Below are 17,893 nucleotides of genomic sequence, written 5' to 3' on the forward strand. Positions count from 1 at the left end.
TAAACTTTATTTATCATTGCTATTCGGCTGTTTAGCTTTGGCATATATATTTAATAAATAAAAATAAATAAATAAATAATAATTATATTATCAATTATTGATAAAGTATTTTCAGAAATTCACAGCAATAAAATTTTTAATTTCTACATAAGATAATTTCTTCATAAAACTTTAGGACATGTCTACTTAAGCGTAAAAAAATCCTAATAAATCCACGCTGCGTGACTAACTCAGAGTTTTTTACGTATGAATAGTTACTTCTAATACATTAATAGCATGATCAATTATCAGCTTTATAAGTTTAGGTTCGATTGAGCAATACAGTGTCTCTCCATCGTTATAAATAAAATTAATTTTTAAGAAAGATCAGAAAGCACTGTTATTGCAAGAGACCGGCGAAGCTGAACGTTAGACTCATGTACTTATCAAACCAGCTTTTCATTACGATATTTTGTGTTAATTTTAAAAAAATATTTCTGTGTATTAGATACCCATATCTAAGAAAAGAATAGCATAACAACAAATAATTTTTAATAAAAGCAATTATTATATTACGAATACAAATGTGTTTAGGAAGGATTACCAAATATATATTATCAGAATATTTTTTACGCATCACTTTTTCCCGAATATAAAATCTAAGCTTGGTTTTAATTAATTCGGTTGCGACAGATGCTTAGGTGAATGTAATAGTCTTAGTAGCTGTAATTGAAAAAATATTTTTATTTATCATCAACTTATAGCCTATTATTATTATTATAGTTGATAATCATATTAAAATTGACAAACATCTAACAAGTTTTAGAATTTTCATACTCGATCAATTAGGATAAAAAATATTGAAAAACTACGCATTTATAATTAAAAATGATTTTTTATTGAAATACAAAGTGGCATACTTCTGCTCTTTTAATTATAATTAACATTTAATACAAAATTTTTAGTCTTGGATTGAAGGATTTTGTATTATTAAATATAAAATACATAACATGAAGTTGGTTCTTATTAATAATTAATATCAAATGAAAATTTTCATATAACTATATAGTACATGTTAGCATATGGATGGTTTCTATTTTGTACGTAGAATTAGCAAACAAAAAATTATAGCTAATAAATAAATAAATTCTTCAACAAAGATGAATAAATTAAATAAAATATTCTTTTAAATTACCTATTATTTTGCACCATACTCATACACTAAAATTTCAACAATTTTCTGAATAAATTATTCAAAAACATCGATAAAAATTTAAAATCTTCAAGATTAATTTAACATGCTCTAAAAATATGTATTTAAATTTTCATCATAATAATCGTGTATTACGGTTGCTATTCAGTAGACATTACGATTAAGTACTCAATTAAACAAAAAAATAATTTGAATTAATGAATTAATTCATCAGCATTTACTGAGCAGATTTTTTTTTTTAAGAATTCAGTTTCTATTTATTGAAACTCTATTTTAAGATAGTAATTATTATGATGTGAATTTGTCTAAAAATAACATTACATTCCAACTATATTTTTTATCACCATTAGGTGGCGCAAAAAAACTGACTAATTTTTTTTTTTTTTTGAGTCTCGAGTGAAAAAATGTTAGTTTTCGATGTTTTAAGAGCTCGCTCCAAAGGACAGCTTAAAACAATTTTTAAGAGGTCACTCCAAATTTTTTAAATTTCAAAAATCGTGAAAAATCGAATTTTTTTTTTTATTTTTTTTCTCGTGACGTCATAATTTTATAAACCAAAAAAAAAAAGGTTTTCCTGAAAGTTTCAGTTTAAAATGTGAATTTTAAAAGGTCGCTCATAATTTTTGTTAATTTATTAAGACTATTTAATTGGATTAGCATTTTTTGACTCTGAAATTTAAAAAAAAATTACTAGCGACCTTTTAAAATTTTAATTTTGAATTGAAACTTTCAGGCACTTATTTTTTTGTTTATAAAATTTCGACGTAACGAGAAAAAAAATAAAAAAAAATTTCGATTTTTTACGATTTTTGAAATTTAAAAAATTTGGAGCGACCTCTTAAAAATTTTTTTGAGCTGTTCTTTGGAGAGGGCTCTTAAAACAGCAAAAACTAACATTTTTTTACTCGACTCAGAAAAAAAAATAATGGGTTTTTTTGTGCCACCCTTATCACCATGAAAATTTGTTCTTTATAATTATAAAAAGTAATAAAATTATTTGACTTATCACTTTTCTAATATATAAAGAACTCCATGTGGTAAAATTTTTGTATGCTTCCTCATTGGCTTTGACTCCTTCATTAAATCATTATAAAATCGCCAATCTCCGCATAATCTGCGGCAATATGCAATATAATGATGTGCATTATATCCAATAAGTCCACACAAACTGAAAATTAAAAAGAAAATTAGAATACAATTTTTAGAATTTTAGAAATAATGTAATAAAATCATACCAACCGATACCGTATATTTTTGTTTCATTTTCTTTGATATTTAAAAACGTTGGAAAGTCTCGTAACCGGTATGACATGCTGCTATCTTGGTTACGCAGCTTAATGTCCAACTCAATATAAATGTAAGAGTTTAACTTTTGTTCACAGATTCGTGTTTTATTCTTACAAAAAGTACAGATTGATTGGAACGTTCCATGATAGATGAGAGCATTTTGCAAATCTTGTATACCATTCTTAAGAAGAATTTCATAATTGACAGACAGCGTAGGCCTTTTATTTTGAAAATCAACACATTCTGGTGTTGTACATGTTATATTTTCAATTAAACTAGGATCGTTTTGGAATAATTTATTCCATAACGCACTAACATTGTCTTCGCAATATATTACACGTGATATTGTGTTTACTTTATTTGTATCTTCATCATTCCATTTCATTGGTTGTTTTAATTCTTGTTGTTGATAAATTTTGTGTAAAATATTGAACCGATCATTATATAGTTGCCCATTTTTCTTCACACCATTTCTCATTAAATTTAATGCAACTTTAAAAGTCGAATTTTCAGAACAATTTAAAAATTCATGAAAGCTCTTACTCTCTAATGCTCCATTAAAAATTAACTGGACTATACTGTCAAACGGACAAGTATTATAAGCTAAAAAAGCTACCCCATTATGAATAACTGGTCCACTTAGATTCCCATTTATCAATAAATATGATTCTGTTTGTTTGCCTTTTTTTTTTTTATAGTAGGAACATTTTCTTTGTTCTTTTGAGATGCAAGTAAATTATCTATTAATTTAAGTTCAGGACAGTCTTTAAAGTATTTACCTTCGTTATTAATTTTCCTTCTTTTTTTCAATAGCAGCATCTAATACGTTTTTTCAGAGATTTGGGTAGTTTTCGGAGTACTAGTTTTTAAGCTATAATCATGCTCGCTTTCAATAGATTTATTCAAATTCTCTATAACAGAATCGTTACTTACTTCCATAGTTGAATTCTCGGCTTTCATATCTTGTGTAGGGTGATTTAAATTATTTGCATAATTAATCCATTCAAAGTTTTGATGTTTCATATCGTTACCCTAGCCGCGCCAATTTTCAAAATCAATACTATCTTCAACCTCAACATCATCTGCTCTTTCCTTAATCTTAACATCATTTGAATTTTCAACCTTAACACCATCTGTTTTTTCCTCAGACTTAGCATCATTACAATTTGAATCGTTAGATATAGTAGATTTATCAATATTGTCATCGACAAATTTTGTGAGCTTGTTTTGAAATACAACCATACCACCTAAAAGATTTTTCAAATGAGCTTTCACTAAAATGTCGACTCGTGCAGGAAGACCGATTTGCCGATTGAGCATTTCTTTTGAATCTCTAAAGTCTTGCTCAATATATGATGACGTAGCACGTAATTTATTTTTGGAGTACATACTTGTGTCCACAGTGGAAAATCTTTTACAGTTTTTAGAAAGGACTCTTTGAATAATGGTACATAAAAACAGTTTAATACTTTACCAGTAGTTTGAACATTATTTGAAATAGTAACAAGATCTTTTATCCATGAACTAATGGTAGACGAGTCACTACTTGGATCTTCTTTTTCGTCATTCAAAATAGTACTTTTTCAGCATCGAAGTCCATACTTTTCATATTTTCTTCAATTTCATGATACAAATCTTTACTGTTTTTATTACCAATTATATTTTCTAATTCTGTTCGAGCATTTAGAGGCGTAATATATTTTTGATTATAAAAATTGTTGAATCATCAAATTCGGTAGAACAAACAATTAAAATCAATATTAACATTTTTTCAAAGTCTTTCAAAGTATTACACTGAATCAACAGTGCAATGCAATACAAATAAAAATTTTTCACATTCTTGTGATTTACCGACTTCCAACATTGCCAAGAGCTGGCAGCATGAATGAAGTGGGCTGTGTCCAACCGAATATACGTATTCGGTTTCCATGAAGTATTATTTTTAGCTTTATTAAAACACGACTCGATATAATTAGGTAATGATTGATTATTAAACGCTAAAGCTATTGAGTTTAGTAACGCACGTGAACCATCACACACAACCTCGCCAGGAATCCTCTGAACAGTCGAAGAATCACGTACAAGCCGTAACCATCTTCTTAACCAGAATGTAATTACATCTGTGTCATGACATTCCGACAACATTTGATATGTCGAAATAGTAGTATTATAGAAATTTATGACGATTTGGTATAAAAAGATAGCACTTGTACGTTCACCACAATCAATAAATTTTCGGGCTATCCCACCAGTTGCGTCGATGCTAATTGATGATAAGTCTTTGTGTAATCGCTGATACTCACGATAACAATGAATTTGGGAAGGTGTTCCATAGAAAACCCAGAAAGGTGAAGCACTTACAACTTTGATCGAATTACGGTAAATGGGGGTCTCATTTACACACATAAGAGCTTTTATCAAATCTCGCCTGTCTTCTGGCTTCACATCATACTCATTTTCTGTTGATTCTTTTTTAATTGGTATAGAACATTCGCTTTACTTATCACTGGACATTGAGTGTCTCCAGGTTGAAGAAGCTTTCGGGATGCTTCTCTAATACTTGCTTTTACTCCTTTATCTTTAACTTCTTTTCTCATTTCTTCTCTTTTTTTCCTCTAAGTGGACGGCTAAGATCGTCATGCTTCTCAAATCGTGTGTCTCGACAGTTCATTTTTATGATAACATCACCATCAATACCCGGATCGTTTTCGATATAACAAAATAAATTGTTTCTACATTTCTTACTTTTGCATCGTCCTATCATTGTTGCATAATAATGTCCATATTGTTGAATAGTACCTTTTTTAAACACGAATGCACATTTTAATCGATACTGCTTCCAAAATTCTAATATCAGAGTATCAGTCCATACTTTAGGTTGAAGACCGGGATAGTTGCTATCGTTCTTTACAATAGGAGTAACTTTTTGAATCGAGTTCCATAGATGTCTGGAAAGTACTACATCAAAACACTCAAAATCCTTCTGCTCATTAATATACACATTACTATAATAATCTGGATCTTTTTTAACGTCGTCCCGGTCGCAATCGTCGGAGATGTCATCATCGAGGTCATTATCATCATTATTTATGTCATTATTTTTTATAGGTACATAATAACCACATCGTTCCTTTGCTTTCGTTAGAATATCGCGTCGATTTTCTTTGATGTTTGTTCTTATACAAGGACCATTCCACTTATCTTTAAATTCAGGTTCATTTGACATCTTATCCCATACGTCAGAAGACCATTCAGGTAATTGATCCGATGCAAAATAACTAATATATTTTATCAATACATTAATTGCATCGTCTATCGATACTCTACTCTTAGGTGGCATTCTTACTTGAAAAATTAGTAATACCTAAAAAAAAATCAATAACAACAGTTAGTCAATTAAGTAATTACAAAAAAATTTAATGAAAGCACCTTACTTAAATTTTTAATGTTTAATTCACACCTTGTCTGATTCACAAGAATATCTATTTACTAAATATTATTTTTATATTTACGCAATAATTCTGATTTATTTTAATTTTCAATTATAAAATAAATGTTTCATAACTTTTTTTTATTTGTTAAAGGTTCTTTCGATATAATATTCATCACACAAGTATAAAGTAGTCATTTGTTTGAACATAACAATGTTAATAATAATCATAATGATGATAATAATAATACAAATAGCTAAGTCAAAAATGTTTATAAGTTATATACACAAGTACATAAACTACAATTACGATATTTTATTTTTACAGAAAAATAAATTGTAAAAAAATTAAAAATCAGACGAAAAAATTTTTTTCTAACATAAATATTTTAATTAAAAATATAAAACTATCAGATTTTAATTAGCCATTGTTGCATATAAAAATAAAATTGAAAGATTATCTACTTTATCGGCGGCTAGTAAACTTTCTTGTCAATCATCAGATTATTACAAATATTATTTTATTACAAATTAATTTTATTGCAAATCTTATTTAGTTATAAATTTATCCACTTTTAATTATATGATATAACAGTATTACTTTATAGAACAAATTATTTTTCAATTTCAATGTCTCTAATCAAAAATGAAAAATGATTAATTATACTTACATTCAAGCAAAAAATATTGACTGAATATTTATTAAATGAATTTAAAGAAATATATAGATACATCCAAATACGAAATATCTTGTGCTCCATGTTTAAAGATATCAATATTTTCATTTACTTTAGTTTTCGAAATTAATTTTATTTGGAATTATTATTTTATAAATCTGAAAAAATAAATAAATTAATAAAATATTTGATTTAAAAACATCAGTTATTTGAGAATCGTTATAAATATTAAAATTAGAATATTTGTTCAATAAATCGACATTATACTTGAAATATAAAACATTGTCACAAACGAAAAGTGATTAAGCAGCTTATAAATTGTATCTTTATTTCACAGAAAAAAAAAAAATGATAAATTTTTATTTAATGATAATAAAACATTTCAAACTTACATATCAGTACTCATTTTAGATTCAATTCTACTGTTTACTAATATAGTTGACCAGAAACATCCTAAAATAAAGAATCGTTAATATAGGTCATATTAAAAATTTTTTTATAGAAAAATGTATTTATATACAACCTGATATCGAAAATTTTTCCATACCTGCATGAAAATAAAAAGTACTGCTTCAAAAATCTCCAATTACATAATTGAAACAAAATTATTCGAAACGACCTTTCCAAACATACCAATAATCCGTAGTTACTACTGCACTAAGTTTCAAGTAAAACCTGAAATACTATTTCAATATTCCTAGGCATTGCAATCTATTGGTGTCTGTCCATTCCAACTAAAATAAAATTCATGGTGTCAATATGATCTATTAAATTCTTTTAAATTATAATTAATAAGTCAATATTTCAACAAAATAATATTTATTACCAATATTTATGCCGCGAAGCAGTTACTCTGTTTCGATCACCATACACTTAGTTAAGAGTTGGCAATGATAACTCCATTCCCATATTTTTATTCAATCTACATCTTTTCATGTTATTGAATTATCCGATGTTTTTTCAGAATTATACATGTTACCAATAAACTGCAAAAGCCATTTATTTTGTAATAATGTAAACAATTTTGTAAACTTTCGTAATCCAAAATGGAGTAACTTTGAACACTTATATCCTCTGACCAGTTTCATGATTTTTTAATTAATATCGGATATCAAACATCAACTAGATCTGAAAAAAGTATGAAGTTATAAAAATAATTACTGAGTTTTTAAGGTTTCCAAAAAATTACATAAATATAAACATACTCTAACTTACAAATTAATTTCGACAAACTACCTTCCATACATATGTACGTAGAGCTACTTGACTTGTCAATGTAACCCACTTCACTCCGTAATGTTCTAAGATCAAAAATCACTCATAATATTATTATAATAGACAGACAAAGCTTGATCAATTAATTAATAAACCATCGAAGAAGTTAAATTTCTAAATCAAATACGGAAGAAATTAATTGAAATAAATTGGAGCATGTGTGAAAAATATGTCGAATAACTGAATAACAACACTACCACTTGCGTATACACATTATGATGTATGTATTCATGTAATCGATTAGTTGACAATCCATTAGGTGGCACTGCAGCTATCATCTTTCATAAATGTAGCAGAAATTTGAATAAATTTTCAATAATGATGTCCTTCTATCGAAAAATTTTCTTTTTTTTAATTAAAATATAAAGAAATACGTAGCGAAAAAAAAACATATAAACAAATTTATCTTTGTTAGGAAATGAAACAAATTTAAATTCTAAAAAAAAAACTTATTATTTTTATTAAAAAAAAGGTTAATTAAGGGAACTAATTAAATTTTGAAAAACATTCAAATTAAAGAAAATAAATATTTTTCTGCAATATTACACTTTTTGAATATAATTCGCTGATCCAAAGAAATAACTCGTATTTCTCTTCTCATATATATATATATATATATATATACAGGGTGTCTCTGAAGTGGCGGGAGTAATTGTTGGGGTCGATAGAGAAAAAAATACTGAATCGAAAGTTCCTGAGCCAAAAAATTTTTTGGGCCATAGAATTTGAGTTATGAATTAAAAACGATAGCCAATCAGAAGCGCGCTATTCGAGAAATGAAAATGAGCGGGGAAGTAGAGGAGACGCGAGAGTGAGATGCTGCAATAGCAGCTTACTCGCTCACACAAAGCCGAGCATGAGAGGGGATTGTGACGCTATGAGCCGAGTACGTAAGTGTGAATGAGTGGATGTATGAGGTCGCAAGCGGACGGCTTAATGTATGAGTGTGTGTCCGTGTATCGCAGCATTATTGGAGGCGTTGTAACGCTGAATTAAAGCTAACCGGGTACTCTAAGACAGAGGAAAAAATTTTAATTTTTATTTTTATTCGAAAAAATTTAATAAAAAAAAATAAAAAGGCCCAAGATTTAACCAGACCCACAGAAACGGAGAGTAAATTTTTAATTCTCATTTATTTTGCTGGGGATTATTTTCAAATACAAAAAAAAAAAAGGCTAAGATTCAACTGGAATCCAAAAAGAGATGGATGAAAAAATTTTATTTTTTATTTTTAATCAGCAAAATTATTTTTCTTTAAAAAAGAGCCCAATCTCGACTGGAGCAAGAAAAAAATGATAGAAAAATTTAATTATTAATTTTCAAACAACAAAATTAATATAAAAAAATAAATGGGCCCAAGTCTCAACCGGACCCAAACAAACGGATAAAAATTTTTATTACTTACTTAATTTGCTGGAAATTATCTTTAAAAACGAAAAAATGCCCAAGACTCGATCGGATCCAAAAAATAACAGTACAAAAATTTTTTTCCTTATTTTCAATCAGCAAAATTGTTTCTTTTAAAAAAAGGCCCAATCTCGACTGGAGCAAAAAAATGATTAAAAAATTTTATTATTAATTTTCAATCAACAAAATTATTTAAAAAAAAAAATAGTCCGCAGACTCAACCGGACCCAAACAAACAGATAGATAGTTTTAATTACTTATTTATTTTGATGGGAATTATTTTAAAAACGAAGAAAATCGCCCAAGACTCGACCGGACCAAAAAAAAAAAAAAAAATAAATTGAAAAATTTTGTTTTCATTTTCAATCAGCCAAATTAATTTCTTTTCGAAACAAGGCCCAATCTCAAACAGACTAAGAGAAACTAATTAAAAATTTTATTTTTATTATTAATCAAATATTATTTAAAAAAGAAAATAAGCCACAGACTTAACCGGACTTAAACAAACGGATAGAAAATTTTTATTACTTACTTAATTTGCTGGAAATTATCTTTAAAAACGAAAAAATGCTCAAGACTCCATCAGACCGAAAGGGAGATGAATAAAAAATTTTACTATTCATTTTTAATCATCATAATTAACTTTTTTATAATAAAAGGCTCAATTTCGACCGGACCCAGAAAAAATGATCCAAAAATTTTATTTTTTATTGTTGATCATCAAAACTAATTAAAAAAACAAATGAGGCCCTAGACTCAACTGGACCCAAACAAACGGATAAATAATTTTTATTACTTATTTATTTTGCAGGAAATTATTTTTGAAAACGATAAAAATGCCCTAGACTCGACCAGACCCGAAATAAAATAAATTGAAAATCTTTGTTTTTCTATTTTTAATCAGCAAAATTATTTTCCTTTGAAAAAGGGCCTGATCTCGACTGGAGCAAGAAAAATAATTGAAAAGTTTTATAATGAATTTTTAATCAACAAAATTTTTTAAAAAAGAAAATAGGCCCCAGACTTAACTGGACCCAAACAAACGGAAAGAAAACTTTTATTCCTGTTTTTTTGTTGGGAATTATTTTTCGAAACAAAAAAATTGCCCAAGACTCGACCGGACCCGAAAAAGATAAATCGAAAAATTTTATTTCTAAATATTAATTAACTAAATTATTAAGAAAAAAAAATAGACCCAAGACGCAGCAGGACCCAAATAAACGGATAGAAATTTTTATTACTTGATCACCAAGATTAATTTTCCTTGAAAAGAAAGGCCCAATCTCAAACAGACTTCGAATAACTGATTGAAAAATTTTATTATCAATTATTAATTAACAACATTATTCTTAAAAAAAAATTAATAGGCCCCAGACTCAATCGGACCCAAACAAACGGATCGAAAACTTTTATTTCCCATTCATTTTGCTAGGAATTATTTTTAAAAACGAAAAAAATGCCCAAGACTCGACCAGAGCCAAGAATAGAAGAATGCAAAAAAATTTATTTTCTCTTTTCAATAACAAACAAAAATTTATTGAACAAAAATCAGCCTAATCTTGACAAGACGATAAAAAACTGATTGAAAAAATTTATTATCAATTATTAATTGACAAAATTATTTCAAAAAAGAAAATAGGCCCCAGACTCAACCGGACCAAAACGAACAGATAGAAAATTTTTATTACTTATTTCTTATGCTCGGAATAATTTTTGAAAACAGAAGGAATTGCCCAAGACTCAACCGGACCCAACCAAACGGATGGAAAACTTTCATTTCTCATTTATTTTGCTGGGAATTATTCTGTAAAATAATTTTTCAATTAATCGTCAGGTAAAATGTCAAAAAATAAATTAAAACAAACATTGAACTCAAGTCCCAATAATTTTGATATTTTAATTAAAATTATTTTTTAATTAATTGACAGGTAAAATGTCAAATAAGGAATTGAAAAAAAAAATCGCTCTCGAGTCCTGATAATTTTGATATTTTTATTAAAATTATTTATCAGTTAATTAACAGGTAAAATGTCAACTAATAAATTAAAAAAAAAATTGAACTCAAGTCCGAATAATTTTGATATTTTAATTGAAATTATTTATCAGTTAATTGACAGGTAAAATGTAAAAAAATATACTAAAAAAAAAATCGCTCTCGAGTCCTGATAATTTTGATATTATTATTAAAATTATTAATCACTTAATCAACAAGCGAAATGTCAAATGATAAATTAAAAAAAAATTGAACTCAAGTCCGAATAATTTTGATATTTTTAATAGAATTATCTATCAGTGAATTAACAGGTAGAATGTCAAATTATAAATTAAGAAAAAAATTGAACTCAAGTCCGAATAATTTTGATATTTTTATTAGAATTATCTATCGGTGAATTAACAGGTAGAATGTCAAATTATAAATTAAGAAAAAAATTGAACTCAAGTCCATTGTTTGTCCGGTTGATTCTGGGCCCTATTTTTTTTTTCAAAATAATTTTCTCGATTAATAATAAAAAATAAAATTTTTCAATCAGTTTCTTCTAGTCCGGTTGAGATTGGGCCTTTTTTTGAAGAAACATGATTTTGGTGATTGAAAATAAGGAAAAAATTCTTTTAATTATTTTTTTTTGGGTCCGATCGAGTCTTGGGAATTTTCTTCGTTTTTAAAAATAATTTCCACCAAATTAAGTAAGTAATAAAAATTTTTATCCGTTTGTTTGGGTCCGGTTGAGACTTGGGCCCATTTATTTTTTTATAATAATTTTGTTGATTGAAAATTAATAATAAAATTTTTCAATCATTTTTCTTGCTCCAGTCGAGATTGGGCTCTTTTTTAAAGAAAAATAATTTTGCTGATTAAAAATAAAAAATAAAATTTTTTCATCCATCTCTTTTTGGATTCCAGTTGAATCTTAGCCTTTTTTTTTTTGTATTTGAAAATAATCCCCAGCAAAATAAATGAGAATTAAAAATTTACTCTCCGTTTCTGTGGGTCTGGTTAAATCTTGGGCCTTTTTATTTTTTTTTTATTAAATTTTTTCGAATAAAAATAAAAATTAAAATTTTTTCCTCTGTCTTAGAGTACCCGGTTAGCTTTAATTCAGCGTTACAACGCCTCCAATAATGCTGCGATACACGGACACACACTCATACATTAAGCCGTCCGCTTGCGACCTCATACATCCACTCATTCACACTTACGTACTCGGCTCATAGCGTCACAATCCCCTCTCATGCTCGGCTTTGTGTGAGCGAGTAAGCTGCTATTGCAGCATCTCACTCTCGCGTCTCCTCTACTTCCCCGCTCATTTTCATTTCTCGAATAGCGCGCTTCTGATTGGCTATCGTTTTTAATTCATAACTCAAATTCTATGGCCCAAAAAAATTTTTGGCTCAGGAACTTTCGATTCAGTATTTTTTCTCTATCGACCCCAACAATTACTCCCGCCACTTCAGAGACACCCTGTATATATATATATATATATATATATATATATATATATATATATATATATATATATATATATATATATATATATATTATTAGTATTATTATTATTATTATTATTATTATTATTATCATTTATGAACTTAAAAATGTAAATATGAAAAGCATGAGACAATTTTTTAATAGACATGTCTACTCATCATAAGTAAAAAAGTCCTGATAAAGCCACGCTGCGTGAATATAACAGCTCTTATATTAACGCTACGTGGATTTATCAGGATTTTTTATATGTGAATAAGTGGACACTTTTTTTTTTAGTTATCAATAAAAGAAATGTGAAATTCGATATCATATTTTAACACCGCTTTGATATTTAGGAAAGCACGCTGAAAATTAATGAAAACATCGGTGTCAGTGTAATAATTCAACATCGAGACCGTTTGGACTTATACGCCAAACGTCACAAAAAATAGTTGACCTTTTGGTAAATTCTGCTTACCAAGAAGTTAAACATTAATAATTATGTCAACTTAAATTCAATAAAATATTTTTGTGCCACTTGGGGCGAAGTTTTATATTTACTGTACATAAGTAGTTTCAACCACGGAGGTTACCTATTTTGGCATTTTTAGCTGGGAGTTTTATAATTTAATTTACAAAAAAAAAAAAAAAAAAAATAATAATAATAATAATAATAATAATAATAACAATAACAATACTAATAAAAGAAAACAGTGAAATCAAAAACGTGGACTAGAATATGCGTGTCTGAAAGTGAGGATGAAAAGTATTTCATAAGAGTCTTGTTTTTCTAGTTGAATTATTATCGACCGAGAATATATGCAGAACTTGTATTTTTCTTGCGTTACTATTATTATAATATCATTTTATTCTCATAGTTTTCAATTGATCTTATTCATGAGTTATTTTACTATCATTACTTAAAGTTATCAGTGCTTTGTCCTCAATTCATCTCAGCTATCAGTGTGCTAAGGCCATTAGTTTCTGGCTAACATCACGTGTTGATCAACGTTTTAGGGGCTTTCACCATTATTTGTTCTCTCCAGCTGACCGAATGGCACAAAAACGATTACAAATTCTATGTGGTTTTACTAACTTATTGAGAATAACTCTGTGGAAACAATGTAAAATAAAGTAAAACTTTTCTTTTGTAATCCAATTCGCGCACGCCAGATATATAATATTCTCGTTTTAATTTATATCTTTCTCATCTTTTTTTTTCTTTACTTAGTATTTTTAACATGAACTGATAAATAATTTAATTAAATAATAATAATAAAAAAATAGATTTGATCTTGATTTAGTTTTTACTAGCGCTCACGTCTATAATAAACTATTTAATTGATAACTTTATTTATTTATTTAACTTTTTTGATGTTGTAGGTCGAAAATTATTGTGGATATAAATTAGATATTGTAAGCAGATAGAATTATTTTAAATTACTAATAAATTACATTTAAAGAAAAATTTATTTAATAATATTATTTTATTTATTATCATTGGGCTTTGAGAGTGTAACAAAAAATATAAGCCACCATTGATATAAACATATCTAACAAACCACTGTGAATCTAACACATTTATAATTTTTTGAAGACCAGTCTATAAAAAAGACTATTGATAATTTTCTTTTTAATAGAATATCAATAATACTAGCTGACAGCTAAATTTTTTTAATTTTTGTAGCAAATCAATTACAATAAAAAAAAATGCTTCTAAAAATGTTCACTAATTATTTTTTTAATTTTCAAATGTGGAGTTGTTTTTATTAAATTTTTTTCATAATAATTTCATTTTTATAAAATTAAAAAAAAATTTTTTCAATATCTGTCAATTTTAGTTTCATAAATATTATCAATTATTAGAAACATCGCAGTTTTTTCTGAAATGAAGTTATACGGTGTTATTGTTGCTTACCCGGGAAAAAATGATCAGACCTGATCAGACATGAACAGGCATGAGTCTTCAGCCCTGATCAGACATGAAAAATGACCATGCCTGATCAGGCATGAATTGACCTGATCAGGCCTGATCAGACATGGTCAGGTCTGAAAACCCATTACTATTTTTAATTAATTATTTTGCTTAATTTTATGGTTGTAGTACTTGATAGAGTCGTACGCAATTCTCTATAATAAAATAAAATAAAAAAAAAAATAATTACATATTATTGTAAGGATGTAACACCAGCGGTCAACCATCCAACTACCAACCATGCTCAATGCTGTTTAACTCTGGTGTTATCCGTTTGCCTTGAATTTCCCGCCTGCTGTGCTGCTATATTAGATGTAACAATTCTATGAAGTACATAGAGTATCGAATAAGTTTATGATAAATATAATGTTAAAATTGGTTTTATAATATATTTTGATAGTCCTAATTTATTTATGTAACCGAATCTCATTATAATATCACATTTATTTAAATAATATAATAAGTAATGATTTTCATATTAGGCAGGAGCAGAGCAGACCATAACATCCCATAGAAAATGTAATAAATTTTTATTTCAAAATTATTTAAATAAACGTAATGTTAAAAATAATTTTGCACTTTTTGTGATGACCAAAAATTTTTTTTTCGTCAAAGAAAAATTTTTATCATATCTCTGACTATAGTCAGAGAGGAACAGTCATAAACAGGCATGGTCAGACATGAATAGACATGAACAGGTATGAACAGGCCTGAGCGTATTTAACACTTCAGACATGAACAGGCATGGACAGGTCTGATCAGGCATGGAGAGGTCTGATCAGGCATGGACAGGCCTGAACGTATTTAACACTTTAGACATGAACAGACATGAGCAGGCATGGATAGGTCTGGTCAGGCATGGACAGGCCTGATCAGGCCTGAGCGTATTTAGTACTCCAGATATGAGCAGGCATGAACAGAACTGATCAGGCATGATCATGTATAACTTCAGGCCTGGTCATACATGAACAGGCATGATCAGGTCTAATTTCAGGCCTGATCATACATGAACAGGCATGGTCAGGTCTGATCATTTTTTCCCGGGTAGGCAAGTTTATATATTTGATCTCTCCAGTAGTTAATTATCAGAACACAATAAACAAGTAATAATCAGATCCAAGTCTTAGCAATAATAAGTCAAAACAAAAAGGGTTATTAAGTAGATAGTACGCTGACATTTTTTAATGTTATCATTAGCTGCTTTATTAGCTGAATACTAAAAATCAGTTATCATAAATTGTTTTTCAGTTATTGGAATTTTTTTCTATTAAATCAGTTCTATATTTACCATGAATACATTCATAATTATTAATAACAATGGGTTCATTGTAGAAAAAAATTTTAAGTACATTACTAATTTTTATTGCTTTACCAGCATGATTTTCAACATTACTAAGACACATGGTTTATGACACTGACAACAGTGACAACATCAGGTTTTATCTGTACATTTTTGATTATTAAATATTATGAACGTTATGATTGTTCATTTGAATATGGTTATATTTATTATAAATTATTTATTAAGTTGATAGTATTGTGATAAATTATCCTACGTTAGATGATTCTATGCAGTTGTTAATACGTAAAATCACATAAGAAAAATCACCTGGCTACAAACCAACAGCTTAATGCACAATTAATTTTATTCCTGTTACTAATTAACTTATCAATTAATTATAAATATAGTTAAACACGTTTAGTTAGACAAGTCAAATACAATAGACTTCACTACATTCAATAGAAAATCGGTCGGTAGGTAACTATTATATTATTAACATAATCATAATTTTTTCGATTATCATCTTAATATGAACACAGATATAGTTGTCTGTGAATTAATAATTAATTAAAAAATTATCTTTTATTTATCTATGTATTTCTCTTTTTATTATTTTTTGATTATAAGTAACTAGTCTATTACATGTTTTTGCAATTGTATCGATCACGATATCTGTTGTCAAACTTTTTATTTTTCGCTATATTGAATTATTATTATTATGAGAAAATGCAATTTGAAATTTGAAAAACCGCACCAAACAGGTCATTCGTGTGGTTATAATCGGAAGTAGAATAGTACAATACTATTATTGATAACTAATTGAATATTTTTATTAGAATAAAATTAATCGATTGTTGATTACTCTCATAAAATTTTATATAAAATTGAAAAAAAACTTGATAGTTGTATAGCTGAAAGGATAACAAAATTTTCGGGCGAATTTGACAAAAAAAAGTTCATCAATAAATTTATTACTATCAAATAATCCAAATACACTATTAAAAACTATTAAACGACCATTAGTATTTAATATAAATAAATAGATTATACAAAAATGGCAGAACATGCAAAGTAAGAACTGCTTTTTAGGCCATTGTAGAACCTACCGACGTGTTTTGCATTAAAGACATGCAATACGTATATTTAAGATAATAATTATCAACTTAAATCCTAAAAAATATTAACAGAAAACTTTTTATGTCCCTTGGATATAACGATAATTTACAAATAATTCTCATTTAAAGATTACCGGGTTACTTACGGTTCGAATGACCTTTGCGCATGCGCGGTGAAAATAAATTGGCTTAGAATAAAAAAAAGTTTATTATTAAATTACAGGATAACAAAGGACGAACAAATGTTTTTTTTAATAGAAAAATGAATAAATAATTATAAACTATTAAAAAAAAAAAAAAAAAAAGTGAGAAAATCAATATTTAGTGCTAACTTGAGAGTCAATTTTTGAAAATTAAAAAAAAAAAAAATAAAAACGAACAAAAGAAATTTTTGATCAAACATTGAAGAACAGTTAAAGAACAATTGAATTAGCCAAAAAAATTAATAAAAAATCAATTACCCCCCGCCAACTTAAGAGAGCCTTAGTATAACAACATTGACATGTTCATAACCTCCAAACACATTCACTTTAAATTTAAAAAAACATTTCACAAAAATTTATTTCACTTTTAATTATTTTCAACAAAATCTAGCATTAAAAATAGAATGTATAAAACTTAAAATTGAAAAAAACTTAACTTTAAGTTTTTTAGCAATGTAAAATATTATACATGACTTAAATGCTCATTCAAATATACGCGCTACAGGGTGTGCGACATTTTGCATACCTGTATATGAGATTTCGTATGTTAAGGTTGGCCAAGTGGTTGTACTAAACATTATCGC

The 17,893-nt window shown here is 27.4% G+C and overlaps 2 protein-coding genes across 3 annotated transcripts; both read right to left on the bottom strand.

The window, feature by feature from the left end:
- Nucleotides 1-2,124: 2,124 nt before the first annotated feature.
- Nucleotides 2,125-4,054, bottom strand: LOC141535825 (uncharacterized). Its single transcript, XM_074255970.1, has 2 exons — nucleotides 2,432-4,054; nucleotides 2,125-2,360 (listed from the first exon to the last, which is right to left on the bottom strand). Exons 1-2 carry the CDS (start codon nucleotides 2,955-2,957, stop codon nucleotides 2,272-2,274), a joined length of 615 nt encoding a protein of 204 aa, XP_074112071.1. The 5' UTR covers nucleotides 2,958-4,054; the 3' UTR covers nucleotides 2,125-2,271.
- Nucleotides 4,055-4,202: 148 nt separating this feature from the next.
- LOC141535744 (uncharacterized) lies at nucleotides 4,203-8,278 on the bottom strand. 2 transcript variants are annotated; one of them, XM_074255845.1, is made up of 6 exons: nucleotides 7,792-8,278; nucleotides 7,413-7,714; nucleotides 7,134-7,320; nucleotides 6,979-7,039; nucleotides 6,581-6,744; nucleotides 4,203-5,843 (listed from the first exon to the last, which is right to left on the bottom strand). In XM_074255845.1, exons 5-6 carry the CDS (start codon nucleotides 6,692-6,694, stop codon nucleotides 5,073-5,075), a joined length of 885 nt encoding a protein of 294 aa, XP_074111946.1. In that variant the 5' UTR covers nucleotides 6,695-6,744; nucleotides 6,979-7,039; nucleotides 7,134-7,320; nucleotides 7,413-7,714; nucleotides 7,792-8,278; the 3' UTR covers nucleotides 4,203-5,072. The 2 variants fall into 2 exon arrangements, with proteins under 2 accessions (XP_074111946.1, XP_074111945.1); XM_074255844.1 differs by having other exon boundaries at nucleotides 7,802-8,276.
- Between the last annotated feature and the right edge of the window lie 9,615 nt (nucleotides 8,279-17,893).

This window comes from Cotesia typhae, unplaced genomic scaffold, assembly GCF_013202065.1.
Source record: "Cotesia typhae breed Kobodo isofemale line unplaced genomic scaffold, CoteBio_Ctyphae scaffold_152, whole genome shotgun sequence".
NCBI classification, from domain to species: domain Eukaryota; kingdom Metazoa; phylum Arthropoda; class Insecta; order Hymenoptera; family Braconidae; genus Cotesia; species Cotesia typhae.

Bases quoted from the DNA above. Each gene is read 5' to 3' on its own strand.
- LOC141535744 (XM_074255845.1), bottom strand. From the start codon at position 6,694: ATGAAAATATTGATATCTTTAAACATGGAGCACAAGATATTTCGTATT. The intron at 5,844-6,580 runs GTAAGTATAATT...ATTTTTTTTTAG, and splicing joins TCAATATTTTTTGCTTGAAT to GTATTACTAATTTTTCAAGT.
- LOC141535825 (XM_074255970.1), bottom strand. From the start codon at position 2,957: ATGAGAAATGGTGTGAAGAAAAATGGGCAACTATATAATGATCGGTTC. The intron at 2,361-2,431 runs GTTGGTATGATT...TTTAATTTTCAG, and splicing joins AACAAAAATATACGGTATCG to TTTGTGTGGACTTATTGGAT.